The 21802-nt window shown below is 40.4% G+C and overlaps 1 protein-coding gene and 1 pseudogene across 2 annotated transcripts in view; one reads left to right on the forward strand and one right to left on the reverse strand.

Annotated features, from left to right (window-relative positions):
* The window catches only part of LOC114269224 (P-loop NTPase domain-containing protein LPA1 homolog 2-like), a 51483-nt pseudogene extending 32500 nt beyond the window's left edge, over positions 1 to 18983 (forward strand). The window contains exon 8 of the transcript XR_014342182.1: positions 18110 to 18983. The product of XR_014342182.1 is annotated as a P-loop NTPase domain-containing protein LPA1 homolog 2-like (transcript). The remainder of the gene's footprint in view (positions 1 to 18109) is intronic.
* Positions 18984 to 20947: 1964 nt separating this feature from the next.
* LOC145800477 (cation/H(+) antiporter 23, chloroplastic-like) lies at positions 20948 to 21511 on the reverse strand. Its single transcript, XM_082890159.1, has one exon. The coding sequence runs from the start codon at positions 21509 to 21511 to the stop codon at positions 20948 to 20950; it is 564 nt and encodes a 187-aa protein (XP_082746285.1).
* Positions 21512 to 21802: the final 291 nt, after the last annotated feature.

Consider the following 21802-nt stretch of genomic DNA (forward strand, 5'->3'; position numbering starts at 1 on the left):
CTAATTAGTAGGGCCCACTCCTGATGTGATGTTTTACCTTGGTTTTTTTTTTTTTTTTTTCTCTTCTCTTTCCCTGTGAGCTGGCAGTAGTGCTGCTAATTTAGTGGTCTGTATGACCATTGTTAAAATAATCCCTAGCATTATCAAACCGAACTCTTTTTATCTCAACCCCAAATTGGTTTTTCACTGTGTGAATTTTTTTTTGAAAGGTTAAACTGACATCTGATTTTTGTTTTAAGAGAAAAACCCATGATACACAAGTACAATCGTCAATAAATTAGACAAACTAATGAGCCTCAGAAATATTATGAACTGTTGAAGGTCCCCAAATATCACTGTTAATTAGAGTAAAAGGTATGGAAGCTCTCGTATTACTTCTTTGAAAGGAAACACGCTTATGTTTTGTAAGTTCACAAACATCACAATGAAATATACCTAGATCAACTCCTTTAAACAAACCAGGAAATATTACTTTAAGAATATTGAAAGGAGGATGACCAAGACGAATGTTTATTGGAAAGAGAATACTCAGAAAGCAGAGGCAGTAGAATAGGATCCTTCGTTCTATTTTGCCCATCAGAATCTTCAAGAAAGTAGAGCCCATTCCTCTCCCTAGCAAGTCCAATCATCATCCACTTGCTCTGGTCGTGAAATTTACAAAGTGCAGAAGAAAATGTCATCATACAGTTCAAATCCTTTGTAAGCTTGTGAATTGAAACTAGATTGGTAGACAATTTTGGCACATGCAGAACATTTTTTGAAACAAAGTTCTGATTTATAACTACATCTCCTTGGCCAACAATTGTAACCAGTGTTCCATTAGCTCTTATTACTAGGACAAGGATTGTAAGAGACAAACCCATGACAAGATTGGGTCATATGATCCGTGGCCCCAGAATACACTACCTAAGTTCCTTTTAAGGTTGACACATTAAGTGCATATGGTTGAGAATTACCTGAAAGAGCCAAGGAACAAGTACCTGCACAACCCGTAGGTTTCTTTTGTGAATTATGTAGTTTATATTATTCATTAAGGATAGTTTAGTACTTTAGGTTATTAGGGTTTCATCCTATTGCTTATATATTTGTACTTCTTTTGATTAATCAATAGACACAAGTTTTGTCATCTGTTAACATGGTATCAGAGCTAAGTTTCAAACATTAGCATACCTGTCGCAGTCGTTCTTCACAGGGTTGTTGTCACAGCTGTTTCTTCCTCTTCGCAAGGCTTCGTTGCAAGGCTTCGATGATTTGTCGCATTCGTAGGTCATCACCGAAGCAGTTGGTTCTGGTTCAATCGAAACCCTAGGAAGCCGTCATCGCTGGTCTGTGGTCCTTCGTCACTGGTCTCTGGTCCATTCGAAGACCTAGGTTGGGTATCTCACTGATCTGTAGTCCTTCATCGCTCTGGTCTGTGGTCCTTCATCGCTGGTCTCTATCTTTGTCTTCATCGCTGGTCCATTGCCTTCATCGCTGGTCTCGATCTTTGTTTGGTTCAGTTGAGGACGAGGACCAAACATCGCTACTCTTCACAGGTCGAGCATCTCTCTCTCTCTTCTCTGCTGCCTTTTACTCTGTTTTGAATGCACTGTAGTTTGGGTATACAATATGGCTGATGATAAATTGCAAGCTATTACTACTAAATTAGATGGTACCAATTATTCTTATTGGTCTCATGTGATGAAAAATTTTATAATCGGTAAAGGCATGTGGAATTATGTTATTGGTATAACTATTAGACCTGTGGAATCTCAAGAAACTGTGGCCGATGTTGCTAAATGGGATAAGGAAAATGCACAAATTCTTACTTGGTTTCATAATTCAGTTCAAACTACCATTGGTATGAATTTTTCCAAGTATTCTACTTCTAAACAAGTTTGGGACTATTTGAAGACTATGTACCTTGAGTCTAACTCTGCAAAACAGTATGAACTTGAGATGTCTATTCGCAGTGCTAGTCAGAAAGATAAGTCCATTCAGGAGTTCTACAATGAGATGACTACTTATTGGGATCAGCTTGCTTTGATGGAACTGTCCGATTTACAGTTACTTAACAGTTATATCAAGTATCGGGAGAAACAACATCTTGTTCAATTTCTCATGGCCCTTCGTGATCAATTTGAGCCACTTCGGGGAGCTATTCTTCATCGGTCTCCCTTGCCTTCTATGGATGGTGCTGTCCGTGAGCTTATTGCGGAAGAAACTCGGTTTAAAGTGGCTCATGGTACTCCTGCTTCCCAGTCAGTTTTTGCCACTCCTCCGCTCTTGCCCACCCCATCTTCTCATTTATTTCAAGTTACTGGTAAGCCCAAGCCTCGGGTTTCCATGGATGAGTGCAGCTTCTGTCATCAGAAAGGCCATTGGAAACATGCATGTCCTAAACTTTTACAGCCCAAGGGTCGTTCATCTGGTTCACCATTCGCTAAGCCGACATTTTCAGGATCTCGCTCATCTGCCGCCTTTTCTGCACCAGTTTCTGAGAATGATCCATCTTCCAATATGCAGTCTATGTTTGAGCAGTTCAAGTCTTTCATGGTGGCCAATCCAAATCTTTCGTCCCAAGCCTCCGCTATGACTACCACTCAGTTCGGTTTGTCTGGTTCATCCTCTTCAGGTAATATCTATACTTCGTGGATCTTTGATTCTGGTTGTTCACATCACATGACCCCGTTTACATCTCTCCTCAGTAATTGTGTCTCTCCTTCTTCTTCTATCACTATTGCTACTGCTAATGGTTCTTCTATGCCTGTACACTCTGTTGGTTCTATTTCTTGTTCCCATTTGTCTCTTTCTCCTATATTTTATGTGCCTAACCTCTCCCTCAGTCTTATTTCTATTAGTCAATTATCTGATTTCGGTTTTGATGTTGTTTTCTTTTCTTCTCATTGTGTTGTACAGGACCGGGTATCCAAGAGGCAGATTGGGATCGGGCGTAGAGTTGGAGAACTATATATCTTGGACAGCTTACATGTTCCTCTAGAAGTGTCTTTTACTGCATTGTCTTCTTTTTGTTTAAACAATAAGTCCTCTTTGTTTTATATTTGGCATTCTAGGTTAGGTCATCTGTCGAGTGATCAGTTGAGGATGTTAGTTAGGTCTGGACATTTAGGCAATTTTCCCATTAGTGATATTTCTGAGTGTCGTGGTTGTAAACTGGCTAAAATGTCTGCTCTTCCTTTTAATAAAAGTAGTTCTATCTCATCTTCTCCTTTTCAATTGGTCCATACTGATGTTTGGGGTCCTTTCCCTATAGTTACCAAGGGTGGTTCGCAATATTATGTAGCTTTTGTGGATGATTACAGTCGGTTTACTTGGGTTTATTTAATGACTCGAAAATCTGATTTTTACAAAATATATTCTAATTTTCACTCCATGATTCGCACTCAGTTACCACCATTAAAATTCTTCGTTCTGATTTGGGGGGTGAGTATTACTTGTCTGAATTTGAGGAGTATTTAGCTATTCATGGAACTATTTATCAGTCTTCGTGTTCTGACACTCCTGCACAAAATGGTAGGGCTGAGCGCAAACATCGTCATCTCCTTGATACAACTCGCTCTTTGTTGCGCTCATCTTTTGTCCCTTCTGTTTTCTGGGGAGAAGCTGTGCTCACTGCTGCATATCTTCTCAATCGGATGCCTACTCTTCTCTCAGGCTCATCTCCGTAGGAGCATCTTTTTGGGGTTACTCCCAATTATTCTCTTCGTATTTTTAGTTCTGCATGCTTTGTGCTCCTGCCTAAACGGGCGCGCTCTAAGCTTAGTTCTCGTTGTGTCCTATGTGTCTTTTTAGGGTATGGCATTAATCAGAAAGGTTATCGGTGCTATGATCCTGTCACCAAAAAGCTATATGTGTCTAGGCATGTCACTTTTTTAGAAAAACTACCCTACTACACTATACCTTCCACCCCTGTTCCTATTACTAAGGATGAATTGGTTCATGTTGACCCATTTCCTCCTAATGTTTCTCCTGATGAGTTTGTTTATGGCCTTGAGGTCTCTACTTTGCCTCTTACTAGCACTTCTAATACCTCTCTAGCTGTTTCTTTGGATCCCGCTCCTCCTGCACATCACTTCCCAAAGCGAGATCGTCATCCTCTGAACTGGTATGGTTTTGGTAATACATGTTTTTCCCTTTCCTATCAGTCTTTTCTTTCTTGTCTTCATACATGTTTTGATCCCAGGTCTTACAAGGAAGCTTGTCATGATCCCAATTGGATTGCCGCCATGAATGATGAGTTAACTGCTTTGGCTAACACTCAGACTTGGGATTTGGTTCCATTACCTGCTGATAAGAATGTTGTAGGCTGTAAATGGGTCTATAAGGTCAAAACCCTTTCTGATGGGTCTTTGGAGCGGTACAAAGCTCGTCTAGTTGCCCAAGGCTTTTCTCAGGAGTTTGGGATTGATTACGATGAGACTTTTGCCCCCGTTGCCAAGATGACTACTGTTCGTACTCTTATCTCTATTGCCGCTGCCCATCATTGGCCCCTGTTTCAACTAGATGTCAAAAATGCTTTTCTGAATGGGCATCTTGCTGAAGAAGTGTATATGCGCCCTCCACCGGGTCTCTCTCACCCTCCTGGTGTTGTTTGTCGTCTTCGCCGTGCTTTATATGGTCTCAAGCAGTCTCCTCGTGCTTGGTATGAGCGATTTCACTCTGTTGCCCTTCAGCTTGGTTTTCGCCCTAGTCATCATAATTGTGCTCTCTTTGTTCGGCGCACTTCTGTTGGGCTTGTTCTCCTTCTCTTATATGTGGATGATATGATCATCACTGGCTTTGATTATAGTACTATTGAGGAGGTTAAGCATCAGTTGTTTCAGGAGTTCGAGATGAAAGATTTGGGGTTTCTTCGGTATTTTCTTGGTATTGAGGTTGCTACTTCTTCTACCGGATATCTTCTCTCTCAGACTAAATATGCTCGTGATATTCTTTCTCGTGCCAATCTCACTGATGAGAAAATTGTTGACACTCCTCTTGAGTTGCATGCTAAGTTCTCTGCTTCTGATGGCATTCCTCTTGAGGATCCCACTTTATATCGCGAGTTGGTTGGGTGCCTTGTTTATCTCACTGTTACTCGTCCGGATATCTCCTATGCTGTGCACATTCTCAGTCAGTTTGTTTTTGCTCCTCGTTCCACACACTGGGCTGCCTTACTTCGTACTTTGCGCTACCTTCGTGGCACTTTGTTGCAATGTTTACTGTTATCTGCCTCTTCGGACTTGACTCTTCGTGCCTATGCTGACGCTGATTGGGCAGGTGACATCTCTGATCGCAAATCCACTTCTGGTCTTTGTGTTTTCCTGGGCGATTCCCTCATATCCTGGAAAAGTAAGAAACAGTCTGTCGCTGCTCGTTCCACTGCTGAGGCTGAGTATCGTGCCATGGCTCATGCTACTTCCGAGATCGTTTGGCTTCGCTGGCTTCTTTCTGATATGGGTGTCTCTCTTTCTGATTCGACTCCGTTGTATTGTGATAATCAGAGTGCTGTCCAGATTGTCCATAATTCCGTCTTTCATGAGCGGACCAAGCATGTTGAAATAGATTGTCACTTTGTCAGACAGCATCTTCAGGCTGGCACTATTACTCTCCCTTTTGTTCCCTCATCTCTTCAGTTGGCCGATTTTTTTACGAAGACTCATACTGTTGCTCGTTTTCATTTTCTTCTTGGCAAACTTTCGATACTTTTTGCGCTCGCATCCTCAGTTTGAGGGGGGGTGTGAATTATGTAGTTTATATTATTCATTAAGGATAGTTTAGTACTTTAGGTTATTAGGGTTTCATCCTATTGCTTATATATTTGTACTTCTTTTGATTAATCAATAGACACAAGTTTTGTCATCTGTTAACATCTTTAATGTTCCCAAAAAGTATCTCAACTTCTCAATCTCTTCTCTATTGAACTCGGATTGCTCCTGAGAGAATTCTCCTTCTCCTCCTGATTGTGTCGAGGTCAAATGTGCTTGTCCTGGCCCTCCTCCTTGATTACTTTTTGCAGTCCAAGGATTATTTTTAGTATTTGAGGGCTTACCATGGGGTTTCCAGCACCTCTCCCTGCTATGTCTCGGCTTCTTACAGTAGGTACACCATAAAGAGTCTTTATTACCTGCTCTTGATCCTTCTGGCAGCCCATTATTCCCTCCTACTCCGCTGGAATAGGCATTTGACTGCTGCCGGTCTGATTTCACAGCTACTGGATTTGAAGCTTTTGTAACTAAGGCTGAGCCATCTGCTGGTTGAGGCTCCATCATAACTCCTCTTCGTCCTTCTCCACGAATTATGGCAATTGTTCATTGAGTGAAGGAATTTCTTCCTTTCCCAATACTTGCACTCGGACAGGATCGAACTCAACATTTAATCTGGCAAGAAAGGTGTAAATCCTCTCTTTTTTCATAAAATGTTTAAGAAGGGCTGCATCATTGATACACTTCATCTCAATACACTGATAATGGTTCAACTCCTGCCATAAATTTTGTAAAATCTGGGCATATTCAGTGACCGAGCGGTTATCTTGTTTGGTAGATGAGATTTTTGTCTTAATCTCATAGATTTATTCAGCATCTCGGACTTTAGAATAGGTCTGCCTACAGGCCTCCCAAATCTCCCTTGATGTTGTCAAAAACATGCAAGTATCGCTAACTTCTGGCATCATCGAATTCCATAACCAGGACATCACCATCGAGTCTTCTTCATCCCATGTAGTGAACTTCGGATCTTCTGGTTTTGGTCCCGTCCCAAGAAGATGACTCAGTTTGCCTTTCTCTTTCAGAAGGGTTCGAACAAACTGAGACCACTTCAAATAGTTTTGGCTATTGAGACATAAACTAGGTTGAATATTCTGCAATTCTCCAACAGAACTAGTTGAAGTAGTGTTGTTTGCAGCCATTGAAGAGACTGCAAATTTATTGGATTCTGAAACGTCATACATAGTTGAAATCAAAGGGAGAAAAGATTTTTGGGTTCATGTGGGAATTAAGGCTGTTCACGGGTCGGATCGGACCTGGTTTGCTGTACACCCGTCACTTGAACCGATCACATTGGCTTGGAGAATCTGTCATCCGATTTTGACCAAGCAACTGTTCAAAATTGACCACTTCGGGTAAGGGTTTTGGTGGTCAAGTTTCGGTCGAAACTGTAACAGATCTTCAGACCATGAATAGATTTGAGAGAGATGAAGGAAAGAAGAGTTTGGGGGGACAATATGAGGGAGGGGGTTTCACATGGGAGCATATTTGAAAGGGAGAGAGAGAGAGAGATAGATCTGAGAAACAAAATTACACAGAGAAGGATGTGAGAGAGGGACTTCATCAAGGTTGAGCATCAGAGCCATCTCCGGTGTGAGAGATGAAAGAGACGAAGCTAATGGCCTCATCAATCCAAGAGAGAGATTCGGACAGCAACAAAACTCTACTACTTGATTGAGAAAGAGAATACACAGTAGAGATAAAACTCTGTAGTGAGGTTAAAAAAAATGAAACAGAAAAGTCATAATATTAATTGTGACAGATAGAGAGAGAAAAGAGATTGGGAAGATAAAAAGACTTCGTGATTATGAGGGGGAGAGAGAGAGAGCTAGAGAGTAAAGAAAAATCTCTGCAGCAAGGAAGGTGAGAAAAAAGAGGGAACAGAGAAGTCAGAATATTGATTGTGACTAGAGAGAACAAAAAGGAGTTGAAAAGAGAAGGTGTGGTAAAAAGTAAGGTGTAATTTTTTAACACCCAATCATATAATACCAAGTGTATATGGAAGAGACGAGATTGGGCTTAGAACACTTCCAATACTAGAAAGCCATGTGTATGATCAGATGGTTCGGGTGTAGTCAATAATTTTTTTGGAAATCTGAGCACTGACCGGTGAACTGAATTTTTTTTTCATTTTTTAACCATGGTCCGACTGTGTAGCATTCGAAATTGACCATGGCTCGATGGTTCGAGTTGGTTCGGTTGGTTGAGTTGGGTATAACGGGTTTATGAACAGCCCTAGTGGGAATATTAGGTTATGACTGAACGACAATTAAGGCCTTTGGCTAGAGTTTCAGGCAATGAAGGCCTGGAAAATGCAAAAAAGGTTTCTGCATAGATTGGAAAAAAAAAATCAGCAATGATGAAAGTTGAAAAATTGAAAAAACAAGAAGCCTAATTTGGTTTTGATACCATGACAGAATATGAGAAATCTCTTGTTAATATTCAACCAAAGAATGTACAGAAATATATAGGACAAAACTAAGGTATAAAAGGAAACTCTCTATGACCTAATCCTCATAAATCAGGGATATTAACTTTCTAATTATAGGACATATACACAGACATATACATAGCTATAATACACATTTTCCCCATCTACTGAGCTGTCAAATTTTCACAGCCTATTCATATCATAATTACCGATTCTAACATTAAAAATAACCCTATAGAAGCTTAACATAAACTTAAACTTAGATGAAAATATATTTAATGTATTAGCAGATGGTTTAGGAGTGTTGAAACCAATAATAATGGTTGAGAGAGAGAAATATGAAAGAAATATGTATGTATGTATGTATGTATGTATTATGTGTGATATATTATATGAATCAATGTATAAACCTCTCCTATATATAGAAGAGATTATAGACAATCTATAGACAGCATTTATCAGATTAGGACCTAAAGTCATCCCAAAATGTCAATCATTGAAAGGAGCCGTAATGGTTGAAAGTCTAATGGTTGAAAGCATATACGTTCATACAAACATCCTCCCTCAAACTCAAGGAGGATAAGCATCAACTAACTTGAGTTTGGAAACCAAATCATTGAAACGACTAGGAGGATGAGCCTTCGTGAAAATATTGGCAGGCTGATCAGCAGAAGCAATAGGAAGGAGGTGGATAGTGCCACGAGTAACATGCTGACGAATGAAATGGTAGTCAATCTCAATATGTTTGGTGCGATCATGGAAGCATCATTACGAGCAATCCGAATGGCACTTTGATTGTCACAGTAGAGAGATAGCACCAGAGAAGGAAACACCTATGTCAGTAAGAAGCCAACGAAGCCACATAAGTTTCTGAGTAGTGTTAGTAAGGGCACAATATTCAACTTCTGTACTAGAACGAGCAGTGAGAGATTGTTTCTTGCTACGCTAGGCAAGAAGTGATTCCCCTAAGAAGAAACAGAAACTCTTAGTGGAGCGGTGATTAGTAGGATCCCCAGCCAATCAGCATCAGAAGAGGCACGAAACTCAAATGATGAGTGGGCAGAATAATAAAGTCCATAGAACAGGGTTCCTTTAAAGTAGCGGAGTATGCCAAGTAGAATAGTGTAATGAGGGTTGCAAGGACCCGACATGTACTGACTAACAAGATGAACAATATAAGCTATGTCAGGACGAGTCACGGTGAGATAAACAAGACTGCTTACAAGCTGGTGATAAAGAATAGCATCTGAGATAAGATCTCTATCAAGAGGAGTGAGACGAGTCTGAGTATCAACCGGAGTAGTGGCAGCCTTGTAATCAGTAAGAGCAGCACGAGCCAAAAGATAAGATGTATATTTGGCTTGGGATAAATAATAACACTAGTAGAATCATGAGAGATTTCAAGACCTGAGAAATTATTGAGAGAACCAATGTCTTTCATCTCAAAGTGTCGGCTGAGAGATTGTTTAAGGCTAAGAGTACTGGCCACATCATCACCGGTGATAATCATATCATCGACATAGAGAAAAAGAAGAATGACGCCATGAGCAGTTGTCCGAACACACAGAGCAGAGTCATATGAGCTAGAAGTGAAGCCAAGATCATTAATGGTGGAACTGAACTTAGCAAACCAAGCACGGGAGGCTTGTTTGAGACCATAGAGAGTATGCTGAAGTTTGCAAACCTTATTAGCCGGATAGGTAGACCCAGGGGGAGGTTGCATGTAGACCTCCTCTAGAAGATCAGCATTAAGAAAGCATTTTCGACATCCATTTGGGAAAGATCCCAGTGTCGAGTAACAGCAACAACAATGGGGCTGCGAATTGAGGTAAGCCTAGCAATAGGAACAAAGGTCCCCTCATAGTCAATGCCATATTCCTGAGTGAAACCTTTTGCAACAAGGCGAGCGTTGTACTGCTCAATAGAACTATCAGAGTGAGTCCTGATTTTGTACACCTATTTGCAGCCAATTACAGTTTTTCCAGGAGGAAGATCAACAATGGTCCAAGTTTGATTTTTGTTGAGAGCTTGAAGTTTATCAGTCATAGCTTGCTGCAATAGAGGATTAGTACAAGCCTCGTGATAGGAGGTAGGTTTATGAGTAGAAAAAGCAGTGGAACCAACAATATAATCACGAAGATAAGCAAATTGTTGAGTTACCTAGGTTGGACGACTTGTGGGAGAGAGCATAAAGAGAGATAGGAGGCTCAATTGGAGAGTCATCTGGTGAGGGGAGTAGTCGAGATGGGATCGTGTAAAGACAAAGCAGAACCATCAGAGGGAGCAGGTGAGACGGGATCAGGTGTTGGCAAAGGCATCTCTGAAGGGAAGGAACCTACATCAAAACTATTAGAGAAGAGATCCAGAGATGATTAAATAGAATGGAAGTAGAAGATGATGATAAGTGGAATGAGAATAAGGATGAAAACATTATATGCTTCTAGAAAACCACATGACGAGAGATACAAAGACGTTTAGCAATAGGATCCTAACATCGATAGCCTTTATGTTCAATCTCATACCTGGGAAAGCAACAAGGATGAGAACGAGGTTCAAGTTGGTGTGTTCATCAGGTTGGAGGAGGACAAAACATGCATACCCAAAACGTGAAGATGGGTGTATGGAGGACGAGTGCTATGCAAACGTTCATAAGGAATTTGATAGTTAATGACAGGAGTAGAGACACAGTTGATAGTGTAAATAGTAGTAAGTGCTGCTTCTCCCAAAAACTTTCAGGACATAAGGAGAGAAGAAGAGCTTGTGTAGTTTCAAGAATGTGCCTATGCTTTCGTTTAGCACATCCATTTTGTTGAGATGTGCCAGCACAAGAATGATGAGGCTAAGTACCCTGATTCTGAAGGAAAGAAAATCAAGATCCCTATATTCAATAGCATTATCAGATCGGAAAATTTTAATAGTTTTAGAGAATTGGGTCTGAACCAGTTTTGCAAAATTGTAATAAAGTTGTTTTGAGTTCAAACCGATTTTTCATAAGGAACAACCATGTAAACCGTGAAAAATCATCAACAAAAATAACAAAATAACGTGATCCCCCTATGGTAACAGTGGGTGATGGCCCTCAAATATCAGAATGTATAAGATCAAATAGTGTAGAAGACACATAAGTACTTTTATTAAATGATAAGGCAGGTTGTTTTGCAAGTTGACAAGGCAAGCAATCCAAATGATCTGGAATGACATGACCTAACTGACCAGTAGACATTAAAGACTTTAATCGACTAACAGAAATATGTCCTAAACGACAATGCCAAAGATGAAAAGGGGACACGACGGAAACAAATATTGGAGTGACTAACAGGGGGGATTCCGGAGCGTGAAAATAATGAGCTCATAGACATCAATGCTTACGGCCGATCCCAAGAGTCTGTCCTGTTTGAGGGTCTTGTACTAAACAACCATTAGCAGAAAATGTGATAGTTAGACCAAGCTCACATAATTGACTAATAGAAATAAGATTTAAAGTAAGGGCATGAATAAGATAAACATTGGATAGGGACAGATGAGATGTGGAAACAAAATCAGCATGACTTACAGACAGAAAAGAACCATCACCAGTATGAATGGAGGGAATATGAGAAGCAGAAAAGACAGAAGAAAATATAATAGAACTGGAAGTCATATGATTACAACATGCTGAGTCAAAATATCAGGAAGATATACCTTAAGTCATAGACAAAGCTGTAGAATAAGGGGTACTAGAAGTGGTGAGAAATTGTTTGAGCATGGCCTCAACATTAGTTTGAGAGAAGACAAGAGTGGCCAGATCTAAAGGCTCAGAAGAATCCGTAGCGGCAGTAGTACAATGAGAAGGCTGAGATCTGGACTGATTCGCGGGACGATATGAACGACCTCATGAAGAGCCACCACGAAATGAGTGACCAGTAGGAGATGAACGGGTTGGATTGCGAAAGCAATCGAACTCTCTATGACCAGGACCAACCTTATTGCAGTACTGGCAGGATCTGACTGGGCAATTGACCAATAGTGGACCGCTGGGTAATCGGTAAAGGACTTCGTGACTGAGGAGTGGCAAGAACAGAGTCCACATGATGAGTGTAGAGAGTACCAAGGCGAGTCTCTTCAGATAAGGGCTCTAAGATGGCTTGCTCAAGAGTAGGTAGAGGAGTGCAATGAAGGAGAGATGCATGCACCGGCTCAAATTGAGAAGTGAGAGCCATGAGAAACTGAACCAATCGCTATTGATTGCGATATTCAGTGAATAAAGCGGTATCTTCAATGTGAGACCATTCAGGTTCAGAAAGAGCAAACTGGTCCCAAACAGGATATATCTGAGAAAGAAAATCATTAATGGACTGGCCAGGCTTTTGACGCATGCAATGAAGCTGATTCTGAAGTTGATACTGATGAGCAAGACCGGTAGTCTGGTACCGGTCTTTCAAGAAATTCCAGACATCTTTAGCAGGAGTGGTAACAGAGTCAAGTTGAAACTGACCAAACTGTAGACTAATAGAGGTGAAAGATGTATTCCAAAGCCAAGTAATGATCTGATGGTTTTTATTGTCCCAATCTTCTAGATTGTCTTCATATTTGGTTGCTGTTTCATCAGTCTCTTTTGTTGGTTTAATGATATCCCCAGTGATAATTCACCAGAGTTTCTTCCCTTTAAAAAAGTTGGACATGGCTTGGGCCCACAACACGTAATTGGAGCCGTCAAGAATAACGGAGATGGGTTGGGAAGCATCATGACGATCCATAATAATAATGTTTGAGGAAGGAGAGTAGTAGATGCGTTTTTTCCATAATGGAATTTGAAAATTCTGACCATACGGATGTGTTCAGAACGATCCAAATAGTTGAAAAAGACTATTGGCTTGTTGTAATCGGACTCCTGATGACTGAGATACAACATAATGAAAATGGACGATTCAGATTTGTTGGTGCAAGTTTAGGCCGCGAAGGACCAGATAACTTCTTCGGATGCTGACGTCAGCATGATGTTAGCGGATGTCTTGGCTTGTCGGCTTGGCTTGGCAGCTCGGTTTGGCTGCCGGTGGCGAGTGACGTCAGTGACGGTACGAAGAGGACGATGAGTGAGGCGCTTGAGGAGAGTACCTGTGCGTGGCGGCGGCGTCATAGGGCGCGTGCTAGTGCGTGAGGGATGCTCCGGGCTTGATTTTTGATGCAATTTTTTCTTGGAGGATCGTCTGGAGGAGACTTACACAATGGTATGATCAAAAGTTGATTTAGACAAGTTTGATTTCTGGGTAATTGTAAAAATTTATGTATTATTGATTGATGTTTATTGATAGATGTATGTTTATTGATATTACAAATGGTGAGTGGCTCATTATATAGGAGAGGGTGAGTGTAGTAGGTGAGGAGTAGGTGAAGTGGAGGTGGTAGTGGTGTAGTGGGTTAGGTTTAGTGGAGTAGGTTTAAGTGGGTGAAGTAGGTGATAGGTTTTAACAGCCCCCCGCAAACTCAAGGGGGATAGGAACTAACCAACTTGAGTTTGGAGAGAGTTACAAAACAAGAAAATACATAAAAATAAAAGAGGATATGAGACACTGTATGGTCGTGTCAGACCATTGGTGAAGACACTGGATGGTGGTGTCATAACGTTGTAGAGGACACTGTATGGTGGTGTCATAACGTTGTAGAGGACACTGTATGGGGGTGTCATAACGTTGTAGAGGACACTGTATGGGGGTGTCATAACGTTGTAGAGGACACTGTATGGTGATGTCATAACGGTGTAAAGGACACTGGATGGCGGTGTCAGACCGATGTAGAAGACAGTTTATGGGGTCATGTCGGACCGTTGTAGCAGACAATGTTGTGACAGTTGTTGTGATAGTTTACGGAGTCTTGCTGGACCCTTGTAGAAACTAACCGGAATCAATGTCGGGACAGTTTACAGAGTCTTGTCGGACCCTTGTAGAAACTAACCGGAATCAATGTCGGGACAATTTACAAAGTCTTGTCGGACCCTTGTAGAAACTAACCGGAATCAATGTCGGGACAGTTTACAAAGTCTTGTCGGACCCATGAAGGAGCTAACCGGAATCAATGTCGGGACAGTTTACAGAGTCTTGTCGGACCCTTGTAGAAACTAACCGGAATTAATGTCGGGACAGTTTACAGAGTCTTGTCGGACCCTTGTAGAAACTAACCGGAATCTATGCCGGGACAGTTTACAGAGTCTTGTCGGACCCTTAAAAAGTCGCACCCTCAAAAGGTGTGCCCAATCTTTCAAAAGACGTGCCATCACAATGCGTGCCCAATCCATAAAAAGGCGTGCCATCAAAAGTTGCGCCCTCAAAAGGCGCGCCCACTTCATCAAAAGTCGTGCCCGACAGAAAGCGTCGAGCCATCAAAAGGTGAGCCGGAGACGCGGCGAGGCACGTGAGCGACAGAGTGGCGTGTCGGCCGCGTCGTCAGTGTCGATATAAACCAATGCGGAGGCTGTGCTTGAGGCAGAAGCGAAGACAAAAAAACCTGGGAAAAAACTTCTGAAAAACTCTTCATTTTCTGAGAGAGGTATTCGTTTTTCTGAGAGATTGCCTCTAAGAGCTGCAAATCTTGAAACACTCCCCTTCCGAACATTATCAGTCTGAAATTGCTATTTCGCTGAAACACTCAGCAACCCAAAAAACATGGCCTCTTCTTCCCGTTCAGCTACCCAGAATATGGCCTCTTCATCCCGTGGTCTACTCACTCTCTTTCCCGACCTCAACGAGTCAACAAGAGAGATAACTGGTGCGGAGGCCCGTGAACCTCAACCAAACACCTCTGGTTTTGCTCCGTTGAACTTTCCGATGCGGTCGGTGGAGCAAAGAATGGCAGTGCAGTCGGATGTGGAGGCCAATCAGTATACATTGAAGTCATGTGTGGAAACCATGACTGCGGTTACAAATTTGTCGAACCGGCTGCAGAGTAGGACAAATGAGGTGCAGCAGTTAAACGCCCAACTGGCTCTGCTCCAACGCATGTATAAGGATGCGCGAGCAGAGTTAAGTGTGCTAAAGGCGGAAAATAAGGAGCTGAAGCGGAAGGCCACCGTGATGTTCCGATTTGGAGGTCCACCGTATGCTGTAGTGGAGGAGCAGGGAGGAGGCAACTTGCTTGGTGGTCTAGGAAGCACGGAGGCAACACCGGCAAGGACCACCCAGGACGGAGGCAAGAAGAAAAGACCGGCGGCTGAGTAGAGAAGAAAAATCCCACTGTGGGTGTGGTAGTTTTGTTTTTGTTTGTGTGGGTTTTTTTTTTTTTTTTTTTTATGTAAAAGTGTGATCGGGGTTGATCCCCTGATATGAATAAAATGACAAGGTTGTGGAATGTTGTTGGTGTTATTTTGTGGTGTTGTTTTGTTTAATAAGAAAAATAAAATAAAAGAAAATAATGGATAAAGAAAATAGAGAAAAATATTTGTGGATGGGTGATAAGAAAAATAGCAGTGTGATTTTTTTTTTTTTTTTTTTTTTTTTTTTGGGTGGAATATAAAATAAATAATAATAAGAGAATGGAAAACGGGTGATGCTTACTAACAAGGGATAGGGAAAATATATTATAATAAAATATATATATATATATATATATATATTAAAATAAAAGAAAAGGGTGAAAGAACGTGGATGAAATAAATTAAGAGAAAGGAGAGATATGATTAAAGTGGGTTTGAAAGTGGGAAAAGATGAGAGAGAGGGAGATAGAGTGGGTGCATGATGATGATGTTGGGTCCATGGAGAGAGAGAGAGAGGGATGTCCAAGAAGCTTGTGCTTTTGACAGTTACACATTACCCAAGCTGTATGTGAAGATGCATGTTACTGTCTTACACTTCTGCAGGCTTGGTATTCTTTGTGGGGCACTTGCAACACGTGACATTGAAAATTGTATTCGAAAATGATGACATCTCCAACATGAAACGTCTTGGAAGCAGCCCAGGCCTTGTAATCAATATTCCCAATGATGGTTCAACCAGCGGAGTCCCCAACCTTATACACTGCTGCCATTGAAACCTTCAAGCCAGCAAACATGGCTACCAACAACAGAGCCACAGCTCTACACCCCACACCCAAATCCATGGCTAAGAGAGAGAGAGCAAATCGGGAAAAAAACAGCAGTGACGAGCAGAAAAGCAGCGCCAGAAACGCCAACGACGACGACGAGTAAGAGTACAACCACGGATATGTGAGAGGCGAGGTGAACGGCGATAGAGGCTAGACGATGATGCGGGTGCCGCCGCCGACATAGCGGAGGAGGGGTGTAAGAAAATGTTGAAGAAGTCAAGGTATGTGTAGAAAATAAGCGGAATAGGTTGAGGTCCGGCGGGCGGCCAAGGCGAGGTTGCCGCCCGCCGGTGAAGCGAGAAATACTAAGGTCTTAACCTTGCTCTGATACCATGTAAAAATTTATGTATTATTGATTGATGTTTATTGATAGATGTATGTTTATTGATATTACAAATGGTGAGTGGCTCATTATATAGGAGAGGGTGAGTGTAGTAGGTGAGGAGTAGGTGAAGTGGAGGTGGTAGTGGTGTAGTGGGTTAGGTTTAGTGGAGTAGGTGAGGTGGTAGTGGTGTAGTGGGTTAGGTTTAGTGGAGTAGGTTTAAGTGGGTGAAGTAGGTGATAGGTTTTAACAGTAATTTCAGAAAAACTCTCTGTTTTGGTGTTTTCTGATAAATAGGAATTGGTGGAACAACAATTGTGGGCTTGTTTGGTTTGTATTTGAGAAACATGTTTTGAGATAAAAAGTACGAAAATTTGTTTGGTTTGATTTTTTTTCAAAAGATGTTTTGAAAAATTATTTTGAGAGAGAGTTTTGGAAAAAGTGATTGATTTGATGTGTATGAGAGAGATTTGTTTGGAAAACTTGTAAACTAAACAAGTTTTGGAAATTTTTTTTGGAAAAATTTGTTTGGTTTGATTACTTTTGAAAACTTATTTGTGGAGAATTTTTCCCAAAATTTTTTGAGAAACACAAACCAAACAAGGCCTGTGTTTTCTAGTGGTTGATACCATGTTGAAACCAATAATAATGGTTGAGAGAGAGAAATATGAAAGATATATGTATGTATGTATTATGTGTGATATGTTATATGAATCAATGTGCAAACCCCTCCTATATATAGGAGAGATTATAGACAGTCTACAGACCGCATTTATTAGATTAGGACCTAAAGTCATCCCAAAATGTCAATCACTGAAAGGAGCCATAATGGAGCTGTAATGGTTGAAAGTCTAATGGTTGAAAACATATACATTCATACACTAACACGGAGGATAAGGGAGATGTTGTGATTATATATGTTGAATATTGTTTGTCTGATTTTTAACTATTATGGTCCAGTAGTCTTGAAATTCATATAAGAGAATCAGATACAAGATTCACTTAGTATGAAGTAATTATTTAGTTCTGTATATATTATACACATGTAACTATATAATATAATATATTATTAGATAATATAATATCAAGATATAATTATTTGTGGCGTGTCCAAAGCATGTCCGTGCCCTACTTTTTGGAATTTGCTGTGTTGATGTGTCTGTGTTGCGTTGTGTTGTGTTGTGTTGTGTTGTGTCATGTCGTGTCGTATCTGTGTTGTGTGTGCCTCCCTTGTCTGTATTTGTGTTTCATAGTTGTGTACTTTGAGGTACTTAATTGGTGGCAAAATTACCATGGCAATCAAAAGTGAGCTTGAGCCTTGCTAGTAGGATTTCTTATTTGAAATTGAAAACTGGTATGAAAACTTATTTGGCAAACGTTTTCAAAAACTGTTATCCAGAAAAGCGGAAATTGAAAGGAAATACAAAAGCATATCAAAATTGCTAGGCCAATAGAATATGACTTTTTGTCCATGTTGTGAATGTGATAAAGTTCTATATAGGTACTCCTATCCCCAAAACAGATGAACACTTTCTGTACTAACTTTGATTATACTTTCAGATGGAAGGTTCAGTTGATGAGGAATCAGCTATGTCCGATGAGGAGTATGAAAATCTGGCAATAAGGGAGGTTTGATGGATGATGAACTTATACCTTCTTGTGGAGATCAATCTGCAAATAGAATCAGAGTACATACTCAAAGCCTTTTGATCAACTCTTCTTTTGGTCATGGAAAAAAAAGAAATCACAGAAACTTGCATAGGTGCTTAGTTTGCATGCTTTGTAAGTGATTTTCTATGAAATTTGTGTCAGTAGCATAACTGTATCCGATAGCAGCAATTTTATCAATACACTAAGCGTAGTCCATGTAGAAAAAGAAATTAAAAAGAAAAGAGTTATATACGTATAGATATCCTGAATAGATTTGAAAAAAATAAATTGCATTAACAAATGTAAGCACAAACAGGACATTGGAATGTCAAATGCGTTTAATGTTTTTCACTCAATGCTATTAAATCCAGTAAGGGAATTCGATGCAAGATTTACTTCGTATAAAGTAATTAATTTTGTATAAATTATGCTCATATATAACTATATAATATAGTATATTCTTAGATACTATTATATCAGCATATAATTATTTGTGGTGTGTCCGAGCCGTATCCATGTTGCCCTTTACTCATGGGGAAGGTGAAATTAACTCAATGGGGAAAGCGAGATGATGCGCCCAATCCTTTGTACTCTGTAAAGAGAAACCAAACGTTAGCGATCACTCCCTACCAGGGTAGATCGGGAGGACACTCCGACGATTAAGTTAGTACCCTGATTATTAAAAAGGGAAATAATTATGAAGTGGAAGCTAATTAAGATTGAATATAATTGCATTGAATTGGATTCACTCACTTGTCCTTTATGCTTTGCGTGCTTACCTATTTATAGCTATTGTAGTTCAAATTTCATCCGTCGGATCTCGTCTTGATCGAAGGGTTCTGCCTATACCTGGCTTTGGTCGGGCAACTTGCCAAGTTGCCCCTATCTTTGATTGTTGGATCTTTGCCGCATGAACGTCCTGGATGATGTCAGATGTTAGTGGCCAACTCGCCGAGCATTACGTTCGTAGGATCAATTTGATCGGATGACTGTGCCTCATACTAGGCCCAAGTTATGCCTCTATCTTGTCTGTTCTACACTTGTTATTGTTGGATGATTTCTAATCTGACGTCTCTCCTTTATTTTACAGATCTGCCTTCTAAAAGGTTATCTTTTATATTTGTTTGTCTCTCCATGTGCCTTGATTGGATGCCAAGTTGTTGACAGTTGTCCTCTGCGGGCTGTTAGGGACGTGATTAGACTGACTTCTCTTTATTTTGGGCTAGTGTGATTGGGTTTGGGATTGAGCTCATATTTTTTCCCTCCACAACTAATATAAAAGAAGGTAAGTTAAAAGCAACTAAAGCATTTCCGATCACCCTAGAAGGCCTTCTAATAGATGTTCTATCTTTCATTATTAACATCCAATCCCTACTTTTTTGGACTTTTCCGTGTCAACATGTCCATTTCTATGCTTCATAGACCACAGGCAATGCTCCCCTTCCCCAGGCTAGACCTCCAATGTAGCAAAAGTTATATACTTGTACTGAACTATATTGACAAATAGCATCTAGTTAATGGTAAATTTTCTTTACTTGTGTTGGTAGGTAGAAATTGACATTGTAATTTAAGGTGTCGTTTGGTAATTTTTACTGTTTATTATTTTTTGTTGGAGAAAAACATTAAACATGTTTATTTTTGGTTTTAGTACAAACAAAAACAAAAACAAAAACATGTTTAGTACACATTTTAAAAACTTGTTTTTAAAATAAATGAGAGGGCGTGGCTAAAGGTGGTTATCGATGGCTAGAGATGGTGGTTGGAATTGGTTGCCAACAGTCGGAAATAGTGGTTGTCGGTGGTTGTTGGTCACCGGAGTTGGTGGCTGGCGATAGATGATTGTTGGCGGCCGGAGGTGGTTGGCAGTTGGAGATGGTCGTTGGAGTTGGTTACCGAAGGTTGCCGGAGCTCTCTAGCAATGGTGACTGAGGTGGGGTGGTTGGATGTGGTGATGAGCAGTGGGTGGTGGTGAGCAGTAGGTGGTGGTCGGAGGGGTTGGAAGGAGGAAAGAATGAATTTTTTTTCCCCCCTAAACAAGTAAAACTAATTTTTTGTGGTTACAGGGATTTAGCTAATTTTGTAAATTGGTCACAAGTTTTTGAAAATGAAAAAAAAAAAAAAAACACCAAACGAGTTTTTGTTTAGAGTTTTCAAAATTTTTACAATTATAAATAGAAATTTATAAATATAAACGTTACCAAACTGGAATATTTTCAATATATATATATATATATATTGGGGATTAGGAGTTACATGTGATTTCGCCCTTTCAAAGTTCAATTCCTACATATCTAAAAGAAAAGTTCGTTTCCTAGATTGGTCCGTAGTTGGGACATTTGTTGCAATTGTTGAATCAGCAACCCTGGGTTTTGAATTTCATATGTGAAACTCACTAGATTGGTCCGTAGTTGGGACATTTGTTGCAATTGTTGAATCAGCAACCCTGGGTTTTAAATTTCATATGTGAAACTCACTGATATATCTTGGTGATATACATATGGAAATGATGATACAAATCTTTTGAGTCTTTATTTTCTGCTACTTCCCAACAAGTGTAGATTCCTCATAAAGAAAAAATTCGTGGAAGAAAGAAATTGGATTTCTGTTTAGTAGTGTGAAGTCCTTTGAAGTTTGTGAATAGAAAAATTTATTTGTACTAGAAGTGTTAAAGCTCATTCAATGTGGATACATTGCATGAATGAAATTCATCTAAGACATTACTGTACACACTTCTCTTATACGTAGTGTTTACTCTTTCTGAATTTGCAGCAAATCTTCGACTGTGGATTGTTGCTGTAGTACAAGCATTGATGCATTGCACTCCATATCTGAGGATGCAAGTATGTCTCCGATGATTCCTAGTTCTGGGACAAAACTCCAATCGGCGAGTCCGGCCACCAGTGGGGATTCGCTGTCAAGTCTTCTTCCCACTAATATGAGGTCATATTGATCATCAAGAGAGTGGAGCACTTCCATTGTGTTAGTTCCGTCCTTCACAATCACTTCCCTATACTGAATACCGTTGTCATTTTTATAAAAATTCTCAAGCTTGAAGATTGCTCTTACATCAAGCTTAGTCTCCAACAAATCGGTGATGAAATCATCTTCTGCAATCAGTCGAATGACGGTAAGCCTAATGGGAGGGTTCTCAACCATGCGCATACCAAGGGCTAGTGCCTCACGAGAGTCTGGTCCTCCTAGGAAAATCACACAAACATTGAATTTGATCTCGTTGTGACAATCAGATCTCCAGTACATAACTATCTTCTTGTCGACAACTATCCCAACTGACCATGGAGCCTTAGAGGACATTTTTCTTCATCCCCCTTATCGAGATGCTCTCTGATTTGTGAAATGGGATGATCAATAGGGACACGCTTTTTTGAAGTGCCAGCATACATATGTCATTGTGCATCGAAGCGTAAGGTGCGATGACAGTGAAGTGTTGGTGTTTGATCCCCTTGTGGTGTTCAAATTGATGGAAGGCAGTGATGATGCGGTTCGTTCGGTTGAGCATGGACGAGCGAACTTTACGCAACTGGTGGTTGATGAGGAGTGGATTTTCTCGGCCAATGAGCTCCATCAGGTCGAGAACAAAAGCTT

The sequence above is a fragment of the Camellia sinensis genome, chromosome 10, assembly GCF_055761805.1.
Source record: "Camellia sinensis isolate YWXY chromosome 10, ASM5576180v1, whole genome shotgun sequence".
Lineage (NCBI taxonomy): Eukaryota > Viridiplantae > Streptophyta > Magnoliopsida > Ericales > Theaceae > Camellia > Camellia sinensis.

Coding starts and splice junctions, on each gene's coding strand:
- LOC145800477 (XM_082890159.1), bottom strand. CDS start 21,511: ATGTCCTCTAAGGCTCCATGGTCAGTTGGGATAGTTGTCGACAAGAAG.